We start from the raw sequence: 17,752 nt of genomic DNA, 5'->3' as shown, positions 1-17,752 counted from the left end.
CCTCCCCCCGCACAGACCGGGGACACCGACCGACACGCACGGTCATGACAACTGCCCAGTGCCATCCACTTCTTGAGTGCCTTTAGGGCTTCACGGGAACAGGCTCCAAAGCAGCATTTATCTAACTACCCTTCTCAGTAAGGGAATTACAGAAACAGAACAATAATAGCGGGGGGGAAGGGGGGGGGGGGGAACCACCCAAACTTTAAAAAGCATCTTGTTCATTATTTCTTTTGACAGAAGCAGGCAACTTCTTGCAACAGTGGCTGGGGTGGAGAGCGGGCAGGCTCGATCCCAGCGTCGTTTGTTCTTTGCTGAATCTGTTCTTTCTTTCTCTATTGAGACTGTTCACTCTGATCACCTCATGAAGAGGCCCATGAGATTTCCCCCACTGAACTGTATCCCGCAGAGAGCTGCATTCATTTTTAATTTAGGGAAGTAAATGGTAGCGATATTATTTTCCCCCTTTAACCGGGCATTTTCAGCCCCATTGAGGAAACACAAGTCTCTAGCCTGCCGGGTGCACAGCTGAGGTCTCTGCCCAGAACTTTTGGGGAGCAGTGGGTGAACAGGGGGTCCGATAGCAGCCTGGCAGCACACCACCGAGGTGGGGTGAGCACAGGCTGTGGGTTCGGGGTGGGGGGTCTGCTCCTCCTGCATGGGGCAATCGCATCTTCTAGCACAGCCAACGCTCACAGAGATACTGCCCCCCTGCAGACTGCCTTCCTCACCCGCCTCCAGACCCTCCATGTGCAGCCCCCTTCCTCCCCACCGGCATACCCCCCCATACCGGAGACCTGACCTCCAGCGCATGCCAAACCCTGGGATTTCAGGGCTTTCCCGTCCCCTGGATTGTCCCTTGCACCCCTGCACGAGGCGAACAACCCCCCCCCCCCTCCCGACCAGAGCACACGGGTCGGGTGCTTCTGCCCTGTGCTTCCCCCCGCCGCCAGCTCTCTCCCGCCGGAGCAGGAGCGCGCACGTTTGCAAACGCGGACGGCGAGCGAGGAAAAGCGCCGGTGGCCGGGCGGGGAGCCGGAGCTGCGGCGGGAGAGGAGGCATCGGGGAGTCCCGTACCTCCAACATCCAGAAAGCCAGCATCTTCCGCATGTAGGGCTTGATCTCCCGCTGCACGCATTGGAAGTAGGAGACGCGGGGGCTGTAACGCTCCTCCTGGCTCAGCAGGTTCTGCAGCACCCGCCGGTCCCCCAGGAGCTGCGGGTCGCGCCCGGCGCGGGGCACGCGGGGGACAGCTTCCACGCACAGCAGCTCCATGGGTGCGGGGAAAAAGCGGGCAGGGCGAGCGGGCAGTGCGGGCAGTGCAGGCAGGCACCCCGCCGGCTCCGCTGCAGCCGCCGCGGGACGCCGGGAACTGGCTGCGCTCCTAGGGGGCGGGGCCGCCGCCCACCCCGGGGCGACCCGCCAAGCCCGGGCGGCCGAGGGGCGGGGCCAACGCCGCCTCCCGCCAATCCGCGGGCCGACCGGCTGCAACGCGCCGAAACGGGGCGGTGGCCACGCCTCCTCGCCGCGGGGCGGGGCGAAAGGCGCGCCGGCGGGCTGACAGCACGTGGGGCGGCCGCGGGGTTCTGCTGCCATGTTGGGGTGGGGGGGGGTGGGGGGCACGACAAGGGAGGCGGGGGGCAGCCGGGGCCGGCCGCCCCCGGGACTCGCCCCGTCCCTCCGCTGCGGCACCAGCGGCCTCACATTTCCCCCGGCACCCCCTTTGTTTCCAGGGGCCGCTCCCCGGTGCCCAGGCGGTGTCGAGCTCTCTGCAGGCCGCGCAGGCTGCAGAGGGACAGTCCTGGGGTTCGCCGGGAGGCTTCTGTCAACCCAGTCTACAAATGTCTAAGAGTAATTTTTTCAGTGTGTAGTCCTATACCTTTTTTTTTTTTTTTTCTGTGTGTGTCTGACCGAAGTCCTTCAAGGCTATGAAAATAATCAGCTGTGTACATACTTGGAGCCGGTCCATACTGAGCCTGCCGTCTTCCAAAAATTACCCTCATGTTACTACTGGTGCAGCTCCGTGGGAGATAGCAACCTCAGTGTCTGCTGAGATAAGGGTTTGTCAGGCTTGGCTGGTTTTTCAGAATAATTAACAATTGTTTGGCAATAATTGTACACTGAATAGCTACTTACTCTAGGAATTTCAAAGGCTTTTGAGTAAGTTTGCACTGTGACTTAACACAGCATAGGATTTGCTCCGCACTGGTACCTGAGCCTGCTCCTAGTCGACCCAGCAGTAATTGCTTTCTGGTATGGGAAGTTGCAGACAACGGTCTGTAATTCTGGCCACGTTGCTCTCTGATGTTTGTCACTGGCTACAAAAACTGCAGTGTCTTGACTTTGCTAGTGCCAGTGGGAAGGGTCAGGCAACAGTATAAAATGTACAACAGATTCTCTAACTGGAAGGGAGAATGGATTGCCTTCAAGCTTGCAAATTAAAAGCTCCTCACTGAGTGGAGAGAATTAGCTCAGGAGGTCCATTTTTAATGAAAGTTCCCAATACCAGTTGCGAAGCCCGAGTGCGATGACCTGCATGTATAAGCCTCTTTGCCACTGAGATGGCGCCGCAACGTGGCATTTGCAGCAGCAGTTGGAACCAAATGATTATAATCACAAATGTAAGAGGTGGGAAATACATTCCAGCCCACCAGCATCTCTTGCTCTGCCAGATTTTATCAGCCAATTCTGACTGCCTTACCCTCTGAAATGAAGCACCTCAGCAGTACGCGCTCCTGTAACACTTCATTGCACAGGGCAGTATATTCCACTTGACAGTGCAGTATTGCTGGGCTGAGAGCGTGATACAGAGCATCAGATGGAGACAAGCCCAAATTCAACTCAGAGCAGTAATCCATACTTGCAGTCCTAGAGAGAAAGCTGCTCCTGTTCAGAACGGAACGGAGCAATGGGATATGTAGAAATCAAGGACTTTTGGGATGTGATATCGTACAAAGGGAACTCAGCTGGAACACCTGTGACCCGTTCTGCTAGAGTATTCCTCAATATACACACTTGTATGTATTTTTGGGCTCAGGAACAAAGAACCAAAGGAATAGAGCGATTTGCTACCATAGCTACTCCCCCCCCCCCCCCCCCCCCCCCCCGCCCAAGTCACTTCTATGTGTGGCATTTTGACACATTTAGTACTTTTTTTGTATTTTCAGTCATCTAAAAAGAGTCTTTTAATGAAGAACAAACATACGAAGTTAATAAGCGTAAGTAAAACAAGACTGAATTCTTTGTTCTCCCTGGTCAGGATGGTTTTTTTTGTTGTTGAAAATGAAAAACATCTTTTTGATCAGAGGTTTAGAGGTTCAAAATACTACTCATGACAGTGAACACAAAGGTCACATACATAACACATTTCATGTACTGGAATCCCATTTCTACACTTGTACAGATGGCTTTTATTTTCTGCAAGGTATACGATACATTGCAAATTTTTAATGATGCCATCAGTGTTGATTTGTTGTGCCGAATGCCCTGAGAACACCATATAGCACAGTGATGCGGAACCAGAGAAAAGAAAGGGGGAGAAAATTATATCAATCCCATCCCTGCTTTAAAATGAAAAAGAAGAATTTTTGTAGGTGAGATGAGATTCCCAAATCCCTTTCCCAACTAACTTTCTTTCACCTTACAAATAAATCTTCCAGTGGTTTGGGCAAGAAATATTTGAAGAATCTATGGGAGAGATTTCTGTGGACCAGTCAGCTGGTTTTAATCCGGGATGACCCCCCCCTGCTCCACTCCCCCACTCTTTCATTGTGAGCAGCATCCCCCATTTGTGCAGGGGAAGAGAAGGGCCTCATGTCCCACATTTTTAGTAAAAATAGACAGCAGCTATTTTCTTTAGTCAGGCAAAGGGAAACCACAGCACTGGGTTCTTGGTCCTTCTGGTTTCTGGGCTGTGCCTTTTGAAATTGAAAGTTTCAGGCCCTTTCCCAGACTTCATGGTCTTTCTCCTGTTTCCCAGTGTCTGCACGGCGGTTCTGACACAGCCCGTTCGGCTAGAGCTGGGCTCGGTGGCCACCGTGGGCCATAGGACACGCAGGGGGAAAATGAAGCCTGTTGCATAAGAAAGTGTTCCTTCCAGATGATGACTTGGCAAAACTGATGCCTCTGCAAGCCACATTATCAGGCTAGAAAGGCAAATTACAGACTGCAGGCGTCCTAAAAAGCCTATTGTGTGGGTGTGCGGAGGGAAAAGAGAAAATTCCAGGAAAACCAAATTTTGGTCACTGTTGGCCATAGATAGTCAGCTTCCTGGCTTTGGCAAGAGAGAGCACAGCAATATTAAAAAAGGAAATTCCTTCAGAGTAAAAATTAAAAACCTGATGGCCTCCAGACTTCCAGGATCTCGAACCAGCAATGTTATTCTTTGCTGAATCATAAAGGGGGCTCATTTTTTTGGTATGTTGATGATGAATTAAAAAGAGTGACCAGCAGCTGGAGCTTTTAAAGGGGCAATGCAGATGCAGGTCTGATTGCAATGGGCAGCTGGTGTCACATGTGGGCTTGGATCAAAGCTAAAGCCATTTATTAGGGTGGCCATTCAACAGGGGCATGTCCATAAGCTCTTCTCTGTGGAAAGTTTTTATCTATGTCATTTTGCATCAGCAGTGGGCCTGGCCCCAAAGGCTGTCAAACATGATCAGTACCTTTTCTACACTGGTTTCTATGTCTTATATTTTTGTATCTACCTTCTGTCCGGTTTTGATCTACCAAGAGCTAAGCCATCTTCTTCCTTGGTCATACTGTAACTACAGTGTCATCAGTGACATCAAAATGAAACTGCTTAACATACATGAAGGACTTGAAAACCAAATCCAATGAGCAAATAACTATATAATTTGCTATAGGAAATCCCCAAAATAAAATGAAAAACAGGTACCATTTTGTGCATGTGTGAGAAAGAGCAAAGACAGTATTTCACACTTTCTGGTTTGAGAATTTCAAAGCACTTCAAACATCCTAATCCGTTATATTTCAGATCCAGTTTTCCCTAAAGCAGAGATATTGCAACTATTCCCAGCAGGAAAAGACAAGGCCTCTGGCACGCAAGGGCTAGCAAAGCACACCATGGCAGTTTGGTGTCACAGTCTGTGCTTGCCAGAAGCCCCTGCTGCTTTAGAAGGAGATGGCCCAGTTTAAGGTCCATCATATACACTTAGAACTGCTGATAAAGATAGACCAGTACTAGCGGGTCAGGCCATGGGGTCCACGGCTTCATTTGCTGACACAGCAGCAGCAGGGCAGATATTGCGGCAGGGACGCAGCACGTCGGCCCATCACAGATGCTGGCTCTAGTGCACATGAATCAGAGCCTGCAGGCACAGGGAGCTGAGGCATCTTCCCCACTCATTCAGCCATTCCCTGGTCCAGTGGGCAGGAGAGCTGAGGATTTCCTGGTCTCGGTCCCATGCTTAAACACAAGACAGCCATCTCCCCCCCTGTAGCTGGCTCTCTCTCCTTTCTCATATCTTATTCATTCTTAACTTAGAAAAAATGCTTTCACTGAAGTGAAGGGAAGTTTGGTTGAGTATAAGCTTAACATTTGACCCAGGGGATGTGTTTCCTAATATCTTTCCCATTACTGGCAACCAATGCATTCCCTTTCCTCTGACTTGGTCAGACTTTTGAGTACAGCTAATTAGTTTGGAGTGATATCATCTGAAAACTGAATCTCAGCAATGCTTAGATATACCCAGTAATGATATACATGAAAATTCTGAAGAAGAAAGCTTGCTGCTTCAGAGGTCAAAATACAGCTTTTTCATTGACTTAAATCCCCTTATTAGAGCAGCTTTTGGTACAGTTTGGACCAATTGTCTATTTAAACAAAAATAATAGCCTGACTGTTGATACTGTTTGGGTTTACGCTAGATCCCTCACATCTGCATTTGAGCATGCCTGATCCTGGGACATATATCAATTTAATAATACGAGTTCCTTAACCAGGACTATTAAAGGAGAGAAACAGTTGGATGCAGGGAAGCCCTTTGCTTAGGTGGCTTCCAGAACAGAACAAGTGATTGGAAAGAGGTATGAATGGATGAAAAGAGACGCATTTGTAAACATGCGCTTAGCAAGGAATTCACTACGTCTTTTGGCAAATCATTTAGGAGAAAATTTCCAAAGTGGCTATGGCTTTGGAGTGTCTCCATTTCGGAGCAGCTGGGCCAGATTCGAGTCCAGTGGAACCAGCCCACTTTGCCTCAGCTAACTGTTTAGGCCAGCAGAGATTTAAATGTAGTTTCACCTGACTTTTTATGAAAAGCATTAGAACAGGTTTGTCTTCATCTGTCATTTTAGCAGCTGTTTTCTGCCTTAGTTCCCTTTTCCTAATGAAATCTAAAATTAAGTCACATTTTCATTGACTCAAACTCATACCATAGTGAGCCATCCCCAGGTGAATGTTCAGTTTTGCTCCCAAATCAGGCATTTTAGAAACCAGCCAAATTCAGCTGGTAAAGAAAGAAAGAAAGACCATAGAAAAAAATGCAAAGCTGAAACCAATCAATTTCAGAAAGCAAACTGGGCTTGGAAAGCCCCCAGTTGTGATATATTTAGTTCATTTCAGGGGATTATCTGTGGTCGCCAATTATGCAAATTGTTAAAAAATACTGCCCTGAAATTTTACATATAAAATAGATTTTTTTTACAACACCCTTCCCTTGTCCATCCTTCCTGCCTTTTCCTGCCCTGAACTCATCTTGTTGCCTACGTCTTGTACACCCTATTCAGTAGATGAGATGCGTTTGGGTTTTTCTAAGAATTTTTGGTTGCATGGTATTTTTCATTTGATGTGGCAAGCCCGGTGCCTACCACCTCTTTGCCAACGCAAACTGCCAGTCAGCGAGTCAGCGCCAGCTCAAGACTTCTCAGCAGTGTAGGCAGAAAAGGAATTAGCCATGGTTGTACTGGAGAAAGGATCAGTCCTGCCTGGTGAAGTGATGAGGAAGGGCGTCCTGGCCCAGCTGCAACAGGGGCAGGGAGAAAGGAAAATCCTTGAAAGCTGGGCTTGGTGCTCCTGCCGCAAGAAGTTGAGTCTGCTACGGGATGAGCCTCAAGCCCACGTCCCAGCTGTTCACTGCACAGTAGCACCCAGTCACGTTTTCCAGGACCTCACAAAGCAAAGCAGGCAGCAAAATCACGGCAGTAGGGCTGTAGCCAGCCAGCGCTCCTGAGGCAGTGGGGAGTGATAGACTGAGCACTGGACTGGCAGGCAGGATGGCTAGATTTTAATCTTGGCTTGGCCAGGTGGTAAATGGGGATGGAGACTGGGCAGGTTTCTGCCCAAGTCTGAATTGGAAGGACTGTTGTCTTTACAGGGGCAGAGGGGATCACGTCAGGACAGGATGGAAGGTGGGCTCGGAGTGCGTGTGCTACCCTGTTGCCGGCCTTGCAGTGGAAATACTGCAGGACGGAGCTCTGGGGTGTGCCAGTGACGGACAGGCAGGAATCTCACCAGATCAGTTGAGTCTGTGCTAGATTTGGTTCCTTGGAGGGAGGGAGGACTACGTTGTACGCATGTGAGTGTTTTGGGGGGGTAGAAAGAAAACGATTGATACCCCACCGACTTCCCCCACTTGTGGTGCACCTGGCTTGCTGTTACCTTCCAGCACAGGCTGAGTATACGCTACAAGGGCTTTGAACTAGCGGCAGACCTTGCAGGCGAGAAGCCTTTACCGTGAGCTTGCTGGCTGCACTCGGTTCACCCTTGGTGTAACTGAAAGGAAACATCTTTTACCAACCCCACATCAGCCAGAATATGCCTACGCAGCCAGTGAGCGCCAAGCTGAGCCACTCTCACGTCCAGCACAGCAGCTGTGTCTGTGCATGGCAGACCCTCCACTGACACCCCCGGGAACCATCCCAAAGCCCACCATCTTCGCTGCCAACATGGCTTTACCACATTAAGCCAATGCATGCATAGCATGTGTGTCCTCCCCCACCTAGGCAGTGAAGAAGTATGCTCATCCTTCCAGTTCAAACTGCAAAGCCAAAGAAGGAAAATTTTAAGGACCTATAAACCACAGTGATTAAGTACAGGCAAAGAGGAATGTCACGCCCCTGTGTTAATAAACGGAAATAAAATACAATCCACACAACAGCACAGCTGTCATTCAGATAACCTGCAGCTTTGAAGACAAGTCTCCTTCTCCAAGTATTAGATTCCCAGAACACCTTTCCCTGAAGGCACAAATGTCACTGTATTTCTTGTGATTGTCACAGCCAGGTACCTCTGTATATCCCAACAGATGTACAGAGATCAAATTCACCGAGATGCTAGTATCCATAATAAAATACGGGTGCATTTCTCCCAGCAGTTCTGGTAGTTGTATATTATCTACATATGCTTCTGCATTCATGTCATCAATAATTACTGACATTAACAACATGCTAACGAGATACACTCTGAACGCATACACATCACTGGGCAAGCAGTATTCCCACTGTATTTAGGCAGATCTTTGGTGGAGTGATTGCAGCAGTCACCTGATACGTTAACCATTTCTTCCAACACTAATGTGCTGCTTTGCATTTGCGCTGAGCCTTACAGCATAGGAGCTGCTGCTCCTGCCTGTCCACTCTGTCCTCTCCTAGCATCACAGCAGTGAAGATGCCTTCTGAAACACCATAAGCTGAAATCAGTAGTGGTTTATGTGGCTGGCTGAGTTAGAAAGAATGATGTTGTGTCCTATTCAACTATTCCTACTAGAGAGCCAGGCTTCAGCCACCCCAACTAGACCTGATACCAAAAGCAAGTCCACAGCTTACATTCCTGCCCTGTACATGTGAGCAGAAATACTGTCCTTCTCACTTCACTACAAGAGCCTGGGCAGAAGGGAATCAGATCTACTGCAGTGCAACACCAGAGTCAGCCTCCTACCAGGATATTGTCTGTAGCAATTAAAATATGAACTTCCTTCCCACTGCAAACTGACAAACAAAGAGGTTCCTGCAATCAGGCATGAGTGCTTCTGAATTTATTTTTGTAGCTCTTCGACATTATTTATAAGGTGAGCTGGCAGACCATGTCCCCAAAACAAGTGTTAACGTCTGGACAGTGAACAGCCTGCTGCAAGTGTTAGGGGCTTGGCCAGACAGCTTTCAGGACGGAAAAGCTGAAATCCAGCTGGATATGCTCTACTCTGGATAGCTGCGGACACGGGGATGAATCCATGTTATCTGGTCCAGACTGAAGAACCCTCTGTTGCTCCCAGTATTTTGAAGTGGCACAACATAAGCTGCTGGGGAAGGAGAAAAGATGAGGGGATGGCACTGCTTAGCAGATCTGCAGAGGAATGCAGGAACATCCTCGCTTACCAATGAGGAAACTGGGGTACAGGGCACTGAAATGACTTTTGCTCCATTGCTCCCCAGCAGATGAGTGCCAGGCCTAGCCAGGGAACCTGCAACTTCCAAGTCCCAGCGTGGTGCTCTGTCTGCCTAAGCCCCACCACAGTCGAAGAGGTCGCGTGCACAACATCAGCACCACGTCCTGCTCAGGCACGCTCTGGTGTGCTTGGTGCTGGTGACACAGCTCTCTCCCCCAGGCACTGATCCGTACGGCACTCGCACATATTTTCTACTGTTCTGTAATGTAGGGCTGTAAAGATGCTGAGCAGTCACTCCTCCCTGGGTGATTCTCCATAGCCCAGCAAACAAGGGGACCTTGCAACTGTTGTTAGCTCTTCTTCACCTCTTTGGTGGGGGAGACTCCCTGCTGTACAGACACCTTGCCAGTCCTTGTCCAGGCTCAGGGCAATAAGCACAGAACGGCTAAACAGCCCCATCAGAGCCACCGATTATCTGCACAGCTTGGGTCAGGCAGTAAGGAGTGCAGGGCATGCCAGGCCTACTAGGAACTGTCATTGCCATAAAAACATCCCCTCCTTCCTTATGTATTTGAGCCAAAGCTTCTTGCAAGCAGCTGAAGGATGCTGGCCCAGCAGCTTTAGAAGCAGCTGGAGATGCTGGAACTAGAGATGCGGGTTTGGACCTATAAGGTGTAACACAGCCAGGTAAATGGCTGTCACGGGGGTACTGCAGGGATTATTGAGCAGTGCCAGGGGATAGGACCTCTCTGGGAAGCCATGGTCCTTGCCTCCTGAAAGCCTATGAGGGAATCAGGAACATGTGACAGATGAACAGACGAGGAACATGGGGACAAGGACACATGGGTCATCACGGCCCAGCAGGTGCAGCGGTGTTAGCTTTGCTGTTCCTTGACCTGGAATGCCCCTGCCTTTGTTCTGCAAGCGTGACTTTTGAACAGCAATCTCGGGAGTCTCTCCTTCGGCTTTTCCTTCTGTGTTTTGGACCAGTCTGGTCCCCCGGCCAGGCTGAACTTGTTAATGTGACCCTAGGGAGAAGAAAAGGAGAGATACACCTCTACCACCCAGCGCACCAGGGCAAGCAGGGGAGAGCTGCAAACAGCAAGTGGAGGAAGCATGCAGAGAACTGGGCAAAGCAAAGAAGATGAACTGCATTGCTCTGCTCATTCTGTGACAAATAAGTGAGGCTCAGCTGGCAAGGTGACAGGAGGAGACGGCTGCTCAGATTCAGCCAGGGAACTTTCATTTCCCAGGCTGAGCTCTGAGTGGTGTACATGATGGAAAGTAGAGTGACTTGTTTCTCCTCCCACCTGAGCTCCTGGGGCTTCTTGCATTCAGAAAAGGCAAACATCAAATTGGCATGAGATTGACTTCCTCAGCCCAGGCAGAGACAGAAACTGGGAAGATGCATGCATACTTAGAGAGCCAGAAAGAAAAAGAAAAGGGAAGATAAGGAGAGAAAAATAAAAGCTAGATCAAGGGCTCAATTTTCAAAGGCACTCAACAGCTAGCAAATCTTTTTGTTCTCAAGGTGGTGGAGGAGGCAGGATCTGGATTATTCTCAGCAAAAGCTGAGCTTTCTTAGAAACCTGCTCCCTCCCCTTCCATGCCTGTGATGAAGATTTCACAGAGATGAGATCTGTTTGATTTAAAGGTATAATCCTGTGGTCATGGATGTAATACACAGGTCTGGGTGTCTGAACAGAGGCTGCAAGAGACTCGCTGCCCCCCTTAAAGCAGCCATCTGGGAATGCATACCAAGCCCTGTGTGCTCTGAAGTGACTTGGCCATCATCTCCTGAAGGACCTGGCCTCTCGGTTACAGGCTGCACTGTATGAGCACCGCTGTCTTGCCCTGTTCGGCAGCTGGCAGGCCTTGTAGTACAAAACGTGAGTGTAAAAACACAGGGACTGGCCAAGCCGGCCTTTCAATAACGGTCTGAAAACTCGGGAGAGTCAAACACACAGCACAGCAGCTAACTCCTGGGAAACAGTGACTGATGACTTCAGCTTCTGTCTTGACCTCATCGAGGTTGGGGAGTACAGTCAGTTCACAGCTGCCTCCAAGAGTTACCAAAAGATTCCAGGTCAGCTAGGATCTTGCCTTTTCCTTGCCAGAAAAGAACAAACCTTAATAGCTAGAGAGGAAGAAAAAACCAGGAGGCCCTAGAGGGATGTAAACAAGTTGGAGTTGATGGGAGATGACAGTTAGACATCAGTGCTACTTATATCGCTTGTATGCCCTGTAATTCAGTGGCCTTAGCCAAGGACACTGGAGTTACCCCTGGTCCTGTGAGTCCCTCTGGGAAGCAGCTACTGAAAGAGGACTCGCCTCCCTGCCTGATGTTGGGGTTGCACCGAGGCATGAGACAAGAGAAGGCAAGACCCTCCTTCAGCACCCAATTGGGAAGAATGTTTCCTCCACACTGGCTGTGCCCAGCACATACACAAGCAATAAGAAGACCCTGGCAGTCTCCCCCCGCCCCTGCCACCACCACCCTGCCGAGGCCTGAGGTCCCCCCATGAAATCCGTTGGCTCGCCTGGAGCTGCAGAAGGGCATCAATGCATCGCTTCCTATTTTGCATGGAGCCCCTTTCCTGTGGTCACGCTCCAGGGCAGAAGAGTTGTACGCACATTTACCGTTACCACTTGGCTGCCTGGTTCAAGATGCAGCTGTTTGGTCACTCGGGGGAATCAGTCAGTCCCCTCCCAAGCATGCAGGGTCAGCAGGAGCTCCCTCATACCCAGGCAAGGATTAGGCAATGTATTACTGCATCAAGCACAGCTGAATACGGAAGGGCTTAATTTTTTAACAAAAGCTGTGACCAGCTTCAGTGGAGCCAGCAGCAGATTCTACTTGGAAAAAAAAAAAAAAAAAACCCAACCCAAAAAACAACAAACCAAAAAACACAACCCTTTCTGCTGGTAACTGTAGTGAAAGGAATGAGATCTGGGTCTTCTTAGCAAACTGCTGGGCCTGGGAGTGCTTGAAAGGTTTCCTAGAGACAACAGTGCAGTGCATGGAAATGTTTTCCATTTGCAACTGCACTCCTACCTCGTTCTTCTCAGCACACCAACCTAAGCATGACCTTTTGGGGTTTGACAGCTAACAACCAGTCCTGGCTCCTGCCACTTCCTTTTGAGCCTACAATGCCAACTTCTTGTGATTCCTAAGCAAGATTACAAGCCAGAAAGAGCTTGGATATTCTCTGGATATCAAGACTATCTTGTATTCTAAAATGCATGAGAGGAGATGCTAAACCACATGCTTCAGAGTCAACACCAGTAACGGTTCTTGCAAATTATCCCTAGGCTGCCTGTGCAGGGTTCTTATGCCTTCTGAGTCAGCTAATACTGGCCTCTTGGAGAGGGGAGACTGTTAAATGAGCCTTTGGTTTCATTAGCACAGCAATTTCTATTTTCTAGTATCTTAACAAGTTTTCCAGAGAGAATGTGGAGCATTATCCCCCCTCACCCAGATAACATGAAGTACAATAAGAATATGTAAGTGTTTACAGTGAAAAGAAAGTACACATTGGAAAGAACCTGGAAGTATCAGGGCTTAGGGATTGATTTCCTAGCTCTTTTCTGCCTTGCTTGGTAGCTTGGGCAGACCAGTTAGCTGCTACATGCCTCAGTTTCCCTCCAGCCAGATGAGATAAAGGAGGTACGTAAGTCTCCATCAAATTCAGCAGAACTGCTGCCAGATATTCCAGAGAACACGTGTGCAAGTGGAACTCCAGCAAATGCGTTTACTCTGCACTTACTTGGCACTAAGCCTACTCCATTCATATTTATGCAATTAATCATTAATGATATTCATTTATTAATGGTGTTAAAGGCCTTCAAGATGGTAGAAAATTCCCAAGTGAAAGATGCTACAAGATTATGTCTTCAAAACAACTCTATAAACATGCCAGCAAAGGATTTAGTTCTCCCTGAAAATGACATCGTGCAGTGGAATGACTGGATCAGACCCTTGGAAAGGGACCTAGTAATTAACTTGGTGTAAATTAATCAGCTTCAGTCAGGATTTAGAGACTTTAATAGCTGAGTGCTAGCTTTTGTAGTGACAACTCCCAGAATGTACTTTGAAGTGGCCTGCCTGCTTGAAGCGGTACAAGCTCCAGGACTCAGGAACCAACAGCTATTATTTGCCTTACAATGGGTATAAAAGCACCCCCACCCCCCTGAGATCTGGGCCTTTTGGGCCCCATGCACACAAGGAGAGACTGAGGAGGTGCCAACCTCACTAGATAAGGCGGACAAAGGAGCTGCATGAGAAACCAACTGCATAGGGAGAGGGAGGACAATCTGGGACCTGGTTTCCTGGGTGAAACCGCTGAAGTCCGGGCTGCTGCCAAAGGGGCTGTCCCGCTCTCCCCCCTGCCTGATGCCAGTCCTCCTCCCTTCCTTGCATGGAGGCTGGTCTTTGCACTGGCTGCCCTGTTCCGACTGGGTTAAACTCTGCCAGATCAGGGACAAGACCTGGCTGGCTGCAAAGCTGCATTACCAAATGGGCAAGTGCAGACAGGAAAGCTGTGCTTGGGAGAGATTTAGGTCAACTTTGTCTCAGAATCAGGTGGGCTTCTCCATTTGCTCCATCCAGATAAAAGCTTTTTTCACCATGCAGAGGATGTGGTGGTGGCAACACCATTTAAGTATAACTATATTTAAACCAGTATATATGTAAAAAACTGTGTTAATGTAAAGTACAACCATATTTGTATAAGAGCATCTACTGCTCTAACTATGCTGGCAAATAAACCTCCCACAGCTCAGGAGCAATTACATTGGTGAAGCAAGGACTAGACCTACATCTTCTGAGCCCTAGTGGTTACCAGGGCAGGCCGCCATTCTGAGGAGCAGAGACATATGCTGCATAAGCGATAGCTGTAATAAAGGAAATGCTCATTACTATGTGAAACACAGAAACCGAGACTACTGCAATTAATTAAAAAAGGAAATCAGAGCTGGGTCACTAGAGCCTAAACATAGAAGGGGGAGCGGGGGAAACAACAATCTGGGGAAAAAAAAATAATAATATTCTCAAGGCCCCACAAAGATAACTATCACAGGCTACACCCCAGCTGACCCCAAGTCACCCTGGTACATGGCTACTGAAAGTGCAACTCTTCTGCTGGCAGGGTGGGGCTGCCAGCATCTGTACCGGGGATGCGTCCCTCCGCCCGCCACAGCAGCAGCTGGAAACGGCTCGAGAGAAAGAGAAGCCTCAGCAAAACAAGAAACTTTAGAGGATGTTGTTCTCCAAAGAGGCTGGGAAAGCGTTTGATTTTTCTACCTGAAAAGAAATATATACGTATGTTATATTCTGCCCAGTTAATCTCTCTCCTTGTTTACCTCAAGGTCATGCTGTATTGCCTGTCCTTTGTGGAGTGGAAGAAGCAGAATTTGGCTGTGATACCATAAAGGGGAATTTTTACTGAGGCTGCTGGACATAAACACACCCTGTGGTCCTCTCTGTCTGTCCAGGCCCCATTGCCGCAGCCCAGGCTTACCGCAATGGGTCTCCCTATGCTGCAGCACGGACTGGAGCTGGGCAGGAAACATTTTTCCCATCCCACAAAAATCTTCCTGTTCTGCATCAGGATGAACCCAAGACCTTTCAGCACTTCTAGCCTTGTTTTCTAAAGAAACAAGCCATATGCAATCCTACTGCATGTGTCTGTCCTCCCTTTCCCATAAATTCTTAATCCTTTGCCCAATTTCAACCAAGTCAGACTGACTCGATCAGGTAAAAGGTACCAACAGTGTTACATTCCCGCAAGTCTCATACAAACAGGCAGCTCAGTAGAAGAGAGAGACTCAAATCACACTTCCACTGAGAAAGAGATTCAATCCTTCGCAGTCACCAGATAGCACGCACACAAGCTTCAGTTTTGTTGGAAACCAACTGTGCCTGGCCTTGCTACTCATGACAATAGTGTCTGGGAAGCTCTGCCACAGCATGGCATGACCTGGGACACGGGAAGGCAAAGCTCAAGTCCAAGACTTGCTTCCTCCTGGCCACGATTCCCAGTCTGTGCTCAAGGGGGTGGCTACAGCCAGTGCAGCAGGGTCACACTTTCTCTTGTTCTAATAACTTCCAAGCATGTAAAGAAAGATCAGCGTTTTCCCCCAAATATTGCACTGGGGAGTTTCAGCCAGCTCCAGTACAGGTACAGTGGAGCAGAGTGGGCTGCTCACCGCTGCCCGCAACTGGTGGAGCAGGGCTGGGTTTTGCACAGAGCGGGGCATTGGTCGGGGGCGGCTCTCCTCCAGCATCCAGCTCGTTACACTCTTCATCAGCAAGAAACTTGCAAACACTACAAACGCTTCCTTGACCCTTTAGCAAAGCCCCTCCTGCTCCCCAGACTGGGGCACTGCCCCACCACACCACAAGTCCCTCCACCCCAGGTTTTCACCACACTTTGCAGAGGAGACTTCCCTTATTTATTTTTTTTCTTCTCTGCCACCTCACAGGTCTTTACCAGATCTTTGCGGATGGTGTCTCAATGCTTAATCATGCATCCCAGCTTTTGCATTATCTGGGCCCTAGAGGCCACCCTGCGACATGCGTCCATGCCAGAAAGGTCAGAGATAAGCAAAAGGTCCTTTTGTGCTCCTGTGTCCCTGCCTGGGTTTCTTAGAATCTAGCTGCCCTCAAAAAGAGAAAGAAGACAAACAACTGCATGGGCACAGTGACTGATAGTGCTTCGGTAAGCCCCCAGCACTGTCTTTTAATGCCCGGGGAAGAGGGAGAGGTTGCCCTAAGCTATTGGCAGGCTCATATCCCTACACACAGAGAAGACTAAGGGCAACAAGGTGGGGGAAGAGAGCTGATTGTACTTTCAGAGGTAGCCGTGCAATCAAAATTGCAGGCCAAGCAGGCAATCAGCTTGCATAGGAAGATAAGTACAGACACAAGAGAATCCACTCATGGCCTGCAAGAGGTAGAGATGCATTGCACTAGTGCACTTCAACTGCTGCAAACTGCAGGCTGGCAGGAAAGTCTATGAACAGAAGGAGCATTTAAAGAGGGCAAGATTCATGCAGGTGCTTAGAGCTAGCACAAAGCCTCAGACTTACCTCCACACCCCAAGCTGAGGTTGGTGATGGGTAAAAGGGACAGAACACTGAGCACTGTGATAGTGTCTAGGCTAAGGCACAGAGAAACATCCATTGCTGATTATAAACTCTGGGGAAGGGCAGTTATCAGGGAGACACTACAGGAGGGGTCTGTGAACTGATTGCTGGACTGAGTGAAAATAACCTCCTGCTTTTAATCAGTGATAAGTTAGAAGGTACTTGAATGATGGCGAATGGAGAAGTACAATCATACATACTGAATCACACCTCCCTAGGCCTGTGTATTTTAAAGTGTACTTAACTTTATTTTCATCACAGCTGCCAAGAGTTTTGCTCCCAGCTTAGGCCAATAATGACAGCTTTGGAAAATCCCATCACTGCAGTTTAACAATGACGAATTAGTTAAATACCTGCAAAGTGCTTTGATGATGTAGATTTCCCAAGCAGGTAGTGCAAATGCTGCTGCTGCTTCTGGATGAAGAAAACACATGGGATACATGTTTAGTTTACAATTCGAACAAAACATAGATGTCCCTGCCAGTCACTGCCCGACCCCCTTCCTCTCTCATCAAAAGTGGAGATGAGGAGCATGAATGTCGAAGAACAGCTGTGTCAGTTTGTGTTCATCCCTGTAGGGCTGAGGTTCTGCATGACCCTCAGCAAACAGACTCCATGCACTGTGCCTCAGTTTCCCTTTCTGTAGTACTTTGAGGCTGATGGAAAGAGACATTCACAGAACTCAGCATTATTTTTTTTTTTTATAATTCATGCATTTTGTGGCTTGCTTTTTTTTTTTTTTTTTAATTCTTGACTGGGCATATAAATACCAGCTGCCCAAGGCTATAGTGCAGAAAGTCAAAGGCGTATGTCTTTGATTTATGAGGCCTCCATTCAATTCAGTTTGCCTCCCCCTGTAGTTCCCATGGGAAAAGTTGCTCTTCACTTCCTATCCAAAATCTCTTGTATGGTATGGCTGGGAGCTGTTAGACAACAACCTCTTTCTGCCCTTGCTACAATTTCCTCAGCAAAGTGAGCTGGACATGCTGCTTCTGCTGTGCTGAATTTGTTAAAGAAACAAAAGGTAGCAGGTTAATAGGAAATCCAGGCACTATGGTTTTGCTTAGTAAGGTTGTGACCAAGTTAAAAATCTTGGTTATCCAACCTAATGCACAGTGCAGAGAAGAAATCAACATGTGTAAACATTGATGGAAAACATCCTACCTGCAGAGCACCCCACCACTGCATACAACTGCTATACCACAACCCACAGAAATACTGAAATATGCAATCCCCTTTGGCTCCCGGGAGAAAGGTTG

The 17,752-nt window shown here is 48.7% G+C and overlaps 1 protein-coding gene across 3 annotated transcripts in view; it reads right to left on the bottom strand.

Moving 5' to 3' along the window:
• The window catches only part of CCND3 (cyclin D3), a 47,276-nt gene that overhangs the window by 14,891 nt on the left and 14,633 nt on the right, over positions 1-17,752 (bottom strand). For 2 of the 3 annotated variants that reach the window (XM_049832067.1, XM_049832069.1), the window contains exon 1: positions 1,078-1,379. The exons of the other annotated variant lie outside the window; for it this stretch is intronic. In XM_049832067.1, coding sequence (XP_049688024.1) covers positions 1,078-1,275 — 198 coding nt within the window. In that variant the 5' untranslated portion in view covers positions 1,276-1,379. Of the gene's footprint in view, positions 1-1,077; positions 1,380-17,752 lie in introns of those variants that run through there. 3 annotated transcript variants of the gene reach the window in all.

This window comes from Accipiter gentilis, chromosome 29 (genome assembly GCF_929443795.1).
Source record: "Accipiter gentilis chromosome 29, bAccGen1.1, whole genome shotgun sequence".
NCBI classification, from domain to species: Eukaryota; Metazoa; Chordata; class Aves; order Accipitriformes; family Accipitridae; genus Astur; species Astur gentilis.
The sequence above is the reverse complement of the archived record's forward strand: the minus strand, read 5'-3'. Positions and strand labels throughout refer to the sequence as shown.